At 34.8% G+C, this 12,269-nt stretch overlaps 3 protein-coding genes across 3 annotated transcripts; all 3 read right to left on the reverse strand.

Annotated features, from left to right (window-relative positions):
• Positions 1 to 1,146: 1,146 nt before the first annotated feature.
• LOC130242109 (olfactory receptor 10A6-like) lies at positions 1,147 to 2,100 on the reverse strand. The gene has a single exon (XM_056474120.1). It carries the CDS (start codon positions 2,098 to 2,100, stop codon positions 1,147 to 1,149), a length of 954 nt encoding a protein of 317 aa, XP_056330095.1.
• Positions 2,101 to 7,678: 5,578 nt separating this feature from the next.
• On the reverse strand, positions 7,679 to 8,647 carry LOC130242219 (olfactory receptor 10A6-like). The gene has a single exon (XM_056474262.1). The coding sequence runs from the start codon at positions 8,639 to 8,641 to the stop codon at positions 7,679 to 7,681; it is 963 nt and encodes a 320-aa protein (XP_056330237.1). The 5' UTR covers positions 8,642 to 8,647.
• A 1,381-nt stretch (positions 8,648 to 10,028) lies between these two features.
• Positions 10,029 to 11,015, reverse strand: or30bt1 (odorant receptor family 30, subfamily BT, member 1). The gene has a single exon (XM_056473846.1). The coding sequence runs from the start codon at positions 11,013 to 11,015 to the stop codon at positions 10,029 to 10,031; it is 987 nt and encodes a 328-aa protein (XP_056329821.1).
• Positions 11,016 to 12,269: the final 1,254 nt, after the last annotated feature.

Below are 12,269 nucleotides of genomic sequence, written 5' to 3' on the forward strand. Positions count from 1 at the left end.
CTGCATCCATACATCTCTGCAATGACTCAAATAACTTATTATTAAAGTCTGGAATGGCAAAGAAAGCGCTCTTGCAGGACTCCCAGAGTTCATCAAGATTCTTTGAATTCATCTTCAATGCCTCCTCCTTCATCTTAGGTTTGTAATCTCATCTGTGGTTTGTAACGTAATGGGCAGCACAAATGTCTTGATACCTCAGGCTGTTGATGTTGCCACTCACTCTGCAGATCTCTCACACCCCCCCATATTGAATTTAACCCCAAACCATGGCTTTTCCTTCAACAAACTTGACTGATTTCTATGAGTATCTTCGGTCTATGCAGGTTCCAATAGGTCAATAGTATTTGTGATTGGGATGCAGTTTAACAGATGATTCATCTGAAAAAATCTACAGTAACTTCTGCCATTTTTCCAAATGCTCAACTAGAAGTCAAGTTATTTGTTACTCTTAAAATTGGGATTGACGGCAAGACTTTTGTCAGGTAGTGTATACAGTTCCTAAAGTTAGACTTGTAGAGAGATGTGACACAACTTTCATGGCACTACAGTGATAGATGGATGGGTGGATAGATACTGATTTCACCCACAATAATTATTTACAGTGGCTAATTCTGTCAAACACCAAAACCTAAACACACCATAATTACTTCATATATAATCTTTAGAAATGACACAGTACACATGTAAAAACATTATGTTTTGCGATTAGGTGGTTGAAAAAAGAAGGTTGAGAGCTCACATGTGATTTTAGGACTGTGGACTTGCAATACAGTTTTGCATATTTTTACATTTTCCACATATAGATACTGGGATGTGAACCTACACTGGTCTCATGATTTTGTTACATTTCAGTCAATTCGGTTTAATTCGATATCTTGGTGCATTGACAATGCTTTCCATGACAATGCTTTCCAATGCTTATCATCATTAAACTATTGAATGTTTACATTAAGTTATTAGCACTGTAAATAAAAGTAGAAACAGCCCTTCAAACGTGTTATTACATTTGTGTTATTGACATTCAGTACAGTTCAAGAACTTCTTAAACCTGTAGTATATTTTGTATATATTATCTCAGATGAGCACCTTATGACAGTAGCATACGTTTGGCCACCCCATTTAATGAAGCAGATCACATCACAGCAGCTAAAAAGGATTACCTATTTGTTTCTTTTGAAATTGTTGTCTTAGTACCTTTTTTACCTCTTCTGTTCTCAAACAATAGATAAGGGGGTTAATCAATGGAGGCAGCACACTATACATCATAATCATGATTATTCGCAAATCAGTACTAAACTTTAAACCAACGTTGCTAGATAAATAATTAAAAATCCTGGGTATAAAATAGAGAGCAATTATGATGAGCTGAGGGCTGCATGTGGAGAAAACCTTCATTCTTCCTTGACTTCCTGAAATCCTCATAACTGCTATAAAGATGGAGCAGTACGAGAAAATAATAACAGCAAAGGGTACTAAAAGTATTAACAAGGCATAAATGAGGGCTGGAATACTATACAGTGATCTGTCAGTGCATGCTAGTGTTGTGATGGAAACATGATCACAGTAACAGTGTATAATGCTGTTATCTGCACAGTATGGGAGAGGGTAAGCACGAATGACCAGTGCCAAAGGCCCCCAAAAACTCAAAATCCAAGGGCTCAGAATTAGAATGAGCACATTTCTGTTTGTCATAATGCTGTGATACTGAAGAGGATAACATATTGCTGTGAAGCGGTCTATAGCCATTACTGCCAGAACAACTGAACATGCACTGCCTAACAAATGCACAAAGAACATCTGAACAAAACAACCCAAGAATGAAATGGTTCCATCTTGAAACCAATACCTGCTAATAATCTTTGGTAATGTTGTGGTGCTGAATAGTACGTCACTCACAACTAGATTAATAATGAAGTAATACACAGGCTTGTGAAGGCTCTTAGTTATCACAAATAATGTAAAAAATACAGCATTTCCTATTAATGTAAACACATAAACAAAGAACAGAAGTGCCGATACAAGCCCATAATAATGAGGCTGAAGTCCAGGAAAGCCGACTATGACAAAATCCTTTACAAAGCTGGTGTTTCCCACTGACATGATGAATATTAACTTCTTGAGAAATCTCTGTTGTCTTTCTGTATGTATAAAATACAGCATTTTTAATGATCACAATTAACTTAAAACACACACACACACTGGAAGTATAAAAATATTAATTGCTAGATAACAAATTGTATTGGAAAAATGCAGAGAAAAATACCTGCCAAACTTGTTTCAAAGACTACTGCAAAAGTTCATTCTGCCTCTTACACTGAGATGTGCTTGTCTCACTCTGCTTATATCTGACATGCACATTGTTAAAACCTTATTGCTTGACAAACAGATGACGCAGTTGCTCTAGGGACTGTTTTAAAAGTAGCATGTAGTTTTTAGCCTCCAAAACGTCACATGAAGTCATTGAAATTAATATCAAGTACACATTTTTTAAGTGTATTTAATCTTTTAATTTAATTGTTGTTCTCGCTTTAAAAAAGGGATATCCATTGGAACAAGAGAAAAAGGAATAGTAATCACTAATTGGATAATCCACCTAAAATTACTATTCTTTACACTGTTAAAAAAAAGGAAATTATATATACACTTGATAGTGACAAGAGGTGCATATTAATTAGACAAAGTCAATATTTACTTGGGAGCAATTTACCAATTCAGGACAAATTTAGAGAAAAAGTCTAATAGAAATTCATAAAAAATGAATTATGACAAAATATTACCACAGCTTGTTCAACCAATTTGCCTGAAAGACTTATGCTAATGATAGATTGACAGGCAGGCCGACAGACAGGCAGACAGATAGACAAATAGATATATAGATATAATCATTTATAGTGGCTAATTTTGTCAAACACTAAAATGCAACCTAAACACACCATAATTAAATCAAAAAGGCCTATACCAGTGTAAAAAAAATATAAAGAAACACTATGTCATGTATAATCTTTAGAACTGATACAGTACGATTAAAAGCATTATGATTTTTTGTGTTTACATGCTTGAAAAGGGAAGGTTGAGAGCTTACATGTGGGACCAGATCATTTAGTTACTCTTAATTTTTTTTATTTGTTTACATGAAATACCTTGCTTCTGCTATTTACTGACATTAGAGCAGATGTGTCATATATTGAGTAAAGGTGCGATCACACTGCACTTTTTACACCATTGACTTCTATTAATACTTGTATAAATGCGGGGCACTGTAAATAATTGTGCAGTGCTGTTTTGCAGTTTACTGTGACCCAAAGTTCAAGTTTGGTGAACTTTAACCTGTAAATTTACATCACTCAAAGATGTGTGACTGTAGGACTGTGGCCTTGCAATAGAGTACATATTTTTACATTTTGAACATGTTATATACTTGTATACTATTTTTTCAGAAATGACACTGCAGTGTGTGACATCATATAATAACCATTGCATGCTGAATCCCAATTAAAGGGGTGGTCCACTGTGATATTATATTTTAAACTTTACTTGGTGTGCAATGTAGCTGTGTGAACATAAACAACATGTTTGAATGTAAAAAGCTCAAAGTTCAACGCAAAGGGAGACCTTGGTTTTTACAGAGTTAGCTTAGCAAAGCCTACAATGAACGAATTTTGGGGACTACAAAAAAATAATTCCGGGCCTTGTGAGTTCACAAACGTTCTTTTACCGCGCACACACACTGCGCAGCTAAGGGTCGTGGCCAGAGGTGCTGTAATGTTATAGCAGAGATAGAGCTAAAATGCGTCCAAACGCTGCTATTTCTACAGAGCTTCGTCTGTTTCTGTATTTGGGCTTCCAAAGGACACGACACAAAGACAGAAGTGCTTACAGTTCAATATTAATTATGATCCAGAGAATTATAAAATACATAGCAAGCATGATTTGACAAAACACAGCTTCCAGAATCTCTCCCAGTTCAGTGCTGGATTCGGTTAAAATCTCCTCAAAGCAGAAGCTGTGAACTACAACCTGTAAGTGTTTTTATTTGCTAAAATTGATCATGGCATGCACAGTGTCTAACGTTAATGGTATGCTGTAGCAACGATGTAAACAATGGGAAATGTTGTTTTGCTCCACAAACGATTTTGCTACAAATTCATATTTATCAGTCAAACTGCTGTTAACACGGGACTTTGCATTGTTTCTTTTTAGGCAGCTTTTCTATGCATTTTACATCTCAGATAATGAAGTCGCAAAAGATATGTGGATGATTCATATTACTTAGACCTGCATATTCCGGATATACGCGAAAGACGTCGTGTAATGCGTTGAGTAACATACAGGAGAGCTAAGTCATGTAACTCATGTAGCAGCAGAAAAATAAATCAAGGCTCACACAGGTCTCATGCCACATCTTGCGCCTAATTCTTCTGTCAGCAGTGTCAAGATATATTACAGAAAATAACTTAATCTGAGCATCAGAGAAAAAGAAAGTCCCTCGCACATGTGACACACGTCTACAGAAAGTTCACACATTCACACACACACAAGCGGCAACCTCCCGCTCTCCCTCGGGAGGCCAATACGGAAGTAACTGAAACTGCAATTCATCAAAATTCCGCTAGTTCTGGCTCCATAATAGAGCAAAGTGCAATTGAGCCCTCTGTTAGAATGGCCAACTTTACAGCAGAAAAAAGGGGTTTACAGCCTGGTACAAAGAACGATTTTGGTTCATATAGCTTTTATTACCCTCCATGACAACTGTGAGGAGGGTGAATTTTTTTATAACTCATCCATTTCCTTTATTTTAGGTTATATTAAGTTTGCATAATTAAGGGCGTGGCCACTTGAGTGACAGCTAGGTCTCACTGGTCGCCGTCACTTCACCTCAGCTGAATCCGGCAGATTAGCCACTGATCTCGGCATATTCATCGTATTTTTGTGTTGTTTTATGTGGCTTTACACAGTCAGCTGCCTTTTGGACTTATTTCTTACAATTATCAGATGATATGGGATGCTGTGTGCATTTAATTGTGCTCACAAACCATTCACGTGGCCTCCGTTTCCCATGTGAGTAAAGTTATATACTTGTATACCATCTCTATAAATGTATTTGTTTTATTTAAGATCATTTATCATTAATATTTTTCTTTAGACCTGTAAAGCACTCCAGAATGTGACAGATTGATTATCTGTAGGCTCTAGAACAGTCATCTGAAGCGTTATCATACAGTGTTGTGCTGGATTTTATCAATAGTCTTGCATTTACTAAAACACACACACTATATCTGAAGTAATTCGCGTTTTCCTCCTGTAGAAAAACGTCATAAGAGCAATGTTTAGTGGCTCAATGTATTACTACAGTGTTTTTGAAAGTCTAATCACTTTACTGATATAGTGTACAGCCAAGCACATGTGGTCAGAACACAAACGAGTCGCAGTTAATAAAGTATTAAGCGTTTCTGCCAAAGTAAAGTCTGTCTGCCAGGTCTAAGCAAAGTGCCAGGTGTCTGTAGCTCCGCCCACTCTCCGCCTCTTTGCCCTTGTTTGGTATCCCGCCGTGGGTGCGATGACGCGCGAACAAAATGGCGACGGTTGGCCGCGCCTACTTGTGGCTTCTTTTGCGCTCTTCAGAAACCTATGGGTGACGTCACGGATACTCCGTCCATATATTTTACAGTCTATGGTGTAGACACACGCAATAGCGATGTCTCTTAAAGGAGCCGCACCCCATTTTCATTCGTTACAGACACATGTCAGATTTTATTTTAGAGAGCGGGCAGGAGGTTGACTGACTTTTTACACAGCAGAAAAGCGCGTGCCTGTAGGGGCATGACGTGGAGCTGATCCGCGAATCGCAGCACATTATGACAGATGACCAATCAAAGTCACTTGAGGGCGGGCCTTTCAGAGGAACTAGGAAATATGGCAGTCGTTTTCATGTTAGCTGAGTAGCTGTATATAATCAGAGTGAGATTTATGAAAAAATAACATGATTTCCTTCAAGTGAAACATGAGCACACATTGCATTGCATCTTATAAACACAAGCAAGCGTTAAAATTACATTCTGGACCATCCCTTTAAGAGTTTGCATTCTTTAAAAGACCCAATCGAATGATGATTGCATCATTTTCAGTTGAGGTGAACTAACCTTTAAAAGTGTGCAAGCTAAAATGATAATGGATGACATACTGTGCAAAGAGGTTAGAAAGAACCTGCATTTGTCTAAAACATTACAAAAATGTCTACATGTTATTATTCCTGGTGAGAATTTGCCTGAACACTGGGCAAAGATTAGATATACTGTACAGATAGACTATGAATATTTTTCTAAATATAATATGATATTTGAATACCTCATACATCGTCAGAATATGCATGCATCAACCACATGCATATTTGTACACATGAGTATACTTTAAAAAGCCACACATGATTGTGCATGTGGGTTATAATTAAAAGAATAATGTATACTTTGGGATTTAGAGAGAGCAAAGATATAATTTCAAACATTTTTAGAACAGTGGTCCTCAATTCCAGTCCTCACACTTCTCAGCTTTGCACATCTGTATGTTTGGACTTTTTAAACGTTTGTTGTGCCATTTGAAGTGAATATTCTGTCATGATTCCAGTTTGAACAGAGCATGTTTCATTCAAAGGCATTGTAGTTTAGAATAGATTTTCAGAGATAAATTATATCACTCAAAATAAACAAAAAACTAAAACAAGTGCTCAGTGGTAGCTTAAATAATGGGTCTGTGCACTTTGGGTAAGGGATTAATCAAAATAAACAGCAAAAGTCAGTCAAGGCACTCGAAAAATTTGGAAAAAATATTAAAAAGCCTTTATTAACATGGCTATTCCTTGAAAACTGCACAGCTTTAAGGAATAGTTATGTAAAAAAAGGCTTTATAATATTTTTTTCCACATTTTACGAGTGCCTTGGACTGACTTTTGCTATATATTAAAACATATTTTGATGTTTCATGACCTGGAATATGTAATGTACATAAAAATACATAATGTACCTAGAACCACTTTAGAACTTTTAATGATACAACTGGTGTCTTTGTACATCATCTGTATCACCAATTAAACATGCATAAAAATCATGGGAGTGAAAAGTGTACTTTGTCAAGTGCTTCATTCTGAAGGGCACTTTAAAGTGTTTGTCTCAGGATGACCACATTCAAAATGAGCATTACAAGCAACAAACAACAGTATCCAAAAAGCTCACCTTAAATCATTACATTCATACCCAATACATAATTTATCATTATTAAACTATTAAATGTCTACACTGTAAAAAAAATCTATGATCAGTTAGTCCTGAGAGCATACGTTTTTAGGTCATTGTAACTTACTAATCATGTTCTTAACTTAATTTTATAAGTTACTCAAGCTGTTTAAGTCAGTTTAGCATAATATAAGTTCAATGGAGCTTAAAAATTTAAGGCAACCAGGATTTTTTATTACAGTGTAAGTTATTAGCCCTGCAAGTAAAAGGGCAAAGTTAAAATCAAATTTCAGGAACCAGCCAGAAAACTTACATTTGTGTTCTTGACATTCAGTCCAGTCCAACAACTACTTAAATCTGTTGTACTGTATATTTTATAGCATATTATTTCAGATGAGCACCTTAAGAAAATAGCATATGTTTGGCCATCTCGTTTAATGAAGCAGATCACATCACAGCAGCTGTAAAGTATTACCTATCAGTTTCTTTTGAAATTGTTGTCTTAGTACCTTTTTTACCTCTTCTGTTCTCAAACAATAGATAAGGGGGTTAATCAATGGAGGCAGCACACTATACATCATAATCATGATTAATCGCAAATCAGTACTGAACTTTAAACCAATGTTGCCAGATAAAAAATTAAAAATCCTGGGTATAAAATAGAGAGCAATTATGATGAGCTGAGGGCTGCATGTGGAGAAAGCCTTCATTCTTCCTTGATTACCTGAAATTCTCATAACTGCTATAAAGATGGAGCAGTACGAGAAAATAATAACAGCAAAGGGTACTAAAAGTATTAAAAAGGCATAAATGAGGGCTGGAATACTGTACAGTGATCTGTCAGTGCATGCTAGTGTTGTGATGGAAACATGATCACAGTAACAGTGTATAATGCTGTTATCTGCACAGTATGGGAGAGGGTAAGCACGAATGACCAGTGCCAAAGGCCCCCAAAAACTCAAAATCCAAGGGCTCAGAATCAGAATGAGCACATTTCTGTTTGTCATAATGCTGTGATACTGAAGAGGGTAACATATTGCTGTGTAGCGGTCTATAGCCATTACTGCCAAAACAACTGAACATGCACTGCCAAACAAATGCACAGAGAACATCTGAACAAAACAACCCAAGAATGAAATGGTTCCATCTTGAAACCAATACCTGCTAATTATTTTTGTTAATGTTGTGGTGCTAAATAAAACGTCACTCACGACTAGATTAATAATGAAGTAATACACAGGCTTGTGAAGGCTCTTAGTTATCACAAACAATGTAAAAAATACAGCATTTCCTATTAATGTAAACACATAAACAAAGAACAGAAATGCCGATACAAGGCCATAATAATGAGGCTGAAGTCCAGGAAAGCCGACTATGACAAAATCCTTTACAAAGCTGGTGTTTCCCACTGACATGGTGAGTATTAGTCCTTTGAGAAACCTCTGTCGTCTTTCTGTATGTAAAAATATAGCATTTTGAATTATATTAAAATATTTACTTAAAAAAACACACTGTAACAATTAAAATAGTATTATAACAAATTGTATTGGAAAAATGCAGAGAAAAATACCTGCCAAAGTTGTTTCACAGACTACTGCAAAAGCTCATTCTGCCTTATAGACTGAGATGTGCTTGTCTCATTCTGTTTATATCTGACATGCACATTGTAAATACCTCATTGCTTGACAAACAGGTGACGCATTTGCTCCAGGGACTGTTTCAAAATTTGCATATAGTTTTTAACCTCCAAAACATCACATTAAGTCATTGAAATTAATATCAAGTAAAGTAAGTATATTAATCTTTTAATTTAAAAGAGTTGTTCTCACCTCAAAAAGGATTAAATGACCCTAATGCATATGCACTGGAGCCAAAAAAGCAATAGTAATTACTAAAGGTATAATCCACCCAGGATTACTCAATTACTCCAATAATAGTATAAAAAACATCATATGGGTTTGAACAACTTGATTAGAACTATCCCTAAATCACTTGACAGATTTTAGGGTCTGTATTCACATTTTTACTTTAAAATAAATCAATTATTATATGATGAAGTTAAGTTGGAATATTGTGTGTTACCTTTCTTTTTTGTAAATATAGTTTACTGAAATATAGTTTTGATTCAATAAAAAGTCTGAAGCATTAAAATGTTTTAATTATTAAGAAAAAGTCAAAGGTCATACATTGCTCAGCATATATAAGTACACCCCTTACAAATCTGCATTTTAAATTCATATTTTAATAGGAAGATATGCAATATTATATTTGTGCATATACATTAGCTTAGTCAGTACTGAAGCCAAATCTGGAGCTTATCTTACAAAATAACTTACGATAACGGCCCGAAAACTAGTACACCCAAATTTATATGTTATAGAAAAATATTAAATACAAATTTTAAAATGGGGAAAAATCAAGAAAAGCAAAAAAAAAAAAAAGAGAGAGATTCAGTTGAAGTTTTGTAGGTTGTAATTCTCTTTGCAATATTTTTCTTGAATTTAATTGTATTATTTCAATTTCTAATTATGTTTGCTGAATAAAATATTATTTTAAATCTGTTTAATTAATCTGTTTTGTTTAATTGCACCAAAATACATTGCCTATAGTCACTAAGTAATGGATACAAATATTTATTTTCAAAATGGGGTGTACTCAATTAAGCACTGTGTCTCCAGTTTCTAATGAATCTTTTTGTAAAACAAATAATATTATCTTACAATTGCTCATTCAATAAGCTGCATCAATTCCAAAGAATACTATTTTAGCATTTATAATATACAGTACGGCTGCTATAAGCTTTTACGAAGATACTGTGGATATGTCAACTTTTGTTAGATTAAACTTGACATTCATTGAGATTTTAAATCTTTTAACTAAGCATTCTTTTACATCTTTTGTCCTTAAACAATAAATGAGAGGGTTGATCATGGGTGGAAACAAACTATACATCATAATAATGGCTAATCGCAAATCAGTGCTGAAGTTGATGCCGATATTGCTTGATAAATAAATAAAACACCTGGGTAGAAAATAGAGAGCAATTATAATGAGCTGAGGACTGCAGGTGGAGAAAGTCTTCAGTCTTGCTTGAGTGCTTGATAAACGCAGAACTGCCACAATGATGGCACAGTAAGAGAAAACTATGAAGGCCAGGGGAGTAAGCAACACAACCATAGCAAGAACAAAAGCTGGAATGCTATATGGTGCACGATTGGTGCATGCAAGCGATGTTATAGAAATGTGATCACAGTAACATTGTATAATGGTGTTTTCTGCGCAGTATGGGAGAGGGTAAGCTCTTATTACCATCATTAAAGGGGTTACATTTGTTATAACCCATGAAATGAGACAAAGATAGAAAATGTTCCACTTTGTGACTATATTGGGATATCTTAAGGGATTACAAATGGCTACATATCTATCAAAGGCCATTATTGCCAGGATAAAAGCATTGATTGAACCAAAATAATGCACAAAATACATTTGAATGAAGCAACCCATAAATGAAATACTACCATCTTGGAACAAATACCTAGCAATAATTTTTGGCAGGGTAGTAGTGCTAAATAATATATCACTTGCAACTAAGTTTAAGATGATATAATACATAGGTTTATGGAGGCTTTTTTCCAGTCTAAAAAGTATTAGAAATGTTCCATTCCCTGCTAAGATACACACAAAGACAAAAAGCATCAGAGCAGCCACTGAGTCAAAGTATCTCTTTTGAAGCCCAGGAAAACCAACAATAAAAAATTCCTTAACAAAGCTGACGTTCCCGGCTGACATGATGGGATGACGGCTAGATGAAAAAGATGAAGGATTAGATTAACAGAGATATACTGGCTTTGGATGAAATCAGACATATCACAAATTACAACATTTCATAACACAAGATGAAATATTAAATTGTGTCTCATCATTTAAAAAATACAGTAAATGATACAAATGATTGCATTAAAATCATATGAAGAATATTGACACAATCTAATGATCTGGAATGCAAGTTTACTTACAATATGTGACTTTGTACACTATTTAATTGTATGCCAGTCAAAATATTTAAAGCACATAAATATACATTTTTTTTCTCTCAGCAAGGCGGGGAATTTTGTGGTTGGTCGATGACGTTGACCATACACTTTAAGAATTTCTTATAGGTTGCCAACCAGTTACCTGGGGTAAATTTATTTACCTATGCTTTATGCTAATTAAAAAAGGAGCTCTTCACCAGGAAATGATTAATGCTACTCATTTTACAGCTTAAAGTTATGATTTTTCAGGACTACTGCTTTCGATTCTATACATATGCTAAAACTTGAAGTCACAGAAAGCATTATGTAACAAGGGCTTTTGCAAGTGTATTTTTAACTTGTTTTTTATTTTTAACAGTTAATAATTAGCATACCTGTATATGCGTCTAATACAAAAATACATTACATTAGAATAACTTTGGTCTATTTCTGAGTGTTTTTTGACTGATAATGAGGCAGCATATGTCCTGTTTTATACAGCCAAAATACTTCGACATTTCCAGTTACAAACTTGCTTTACTAATGAAAATAGATCTGAAAAAAGCCTCTGGAGTGGAAATGTAAAATGATAAACATGCAAAGAATACTAATAATTTACTTTAAGCTACAATTCTCTCTATAAACTCTTAATTTGCTGCATATTAATAGTTATTAAGGTAGTTGGGTTTAGGGATTGGGTGGGATAGGGTTAAAATTAAATCATGCAGTATATGTGCTTGTTAATTACTAATAAAAAGACAATATCTTAATAATAGGGCAGGTATAAGCAGCTAGTTAATAGTGAAAATTGGTCTATAATATATATATAGTTTTGTAACTATGGTGTCTGTGCTATATGTGCATGTATGCTGTGACTATAATCGACAATAGGTATTGTTGTATTTAGTATGCACTATGATGGCCAAATTAGGTTTAGGTGCAGTCACTCATCGCGGTGAGCTTATAACAAGATCTAGTAGATGTGGATGGTCAATCCTGGCTGTCAACTTGTGACTGGATCAACAAAAAT

This window comes from Danio aesculapii, chromosome 15, assembly GCF_903798145.1.
Source record: "Danio aesculapii chromosome 15, fDanAes4.1, whole genome shotgun sequence".
NCBI classification, from domain to species: domain Eukaryota; kingdom Metazoa; phylum Chordata; class Actinopteri; order Cypriniformes; family Danionidae; genus Danio; species Danio aesculapii.

What these genes read in the sequence shown, in the direction of transcription:
- or30bt1 (XM_056473846.1), bottom strand. Translation starts at nt 11,015, where the DNA reads ATGTCAGCCGGGAACGTCAGCTTTGTTAAGGAATTTTTTATTGTTGGT.
- LOC130242109 (XM_056474120.1), bottom strand. Translation starts at nt 2,100, where the DNA reads ATGTCAGTGGGAAACACCAGCTTTGTAAAGGATTTTGTCATAGTCGGC.
- LOC130242219 (XM_056474262.1), bottom strand. Translation starts at nt 8,641, where the DNA reads ATGTCAGTGGGAAACACCAGCTTTGTAAAGGATTTTGTCATAGTCGGC.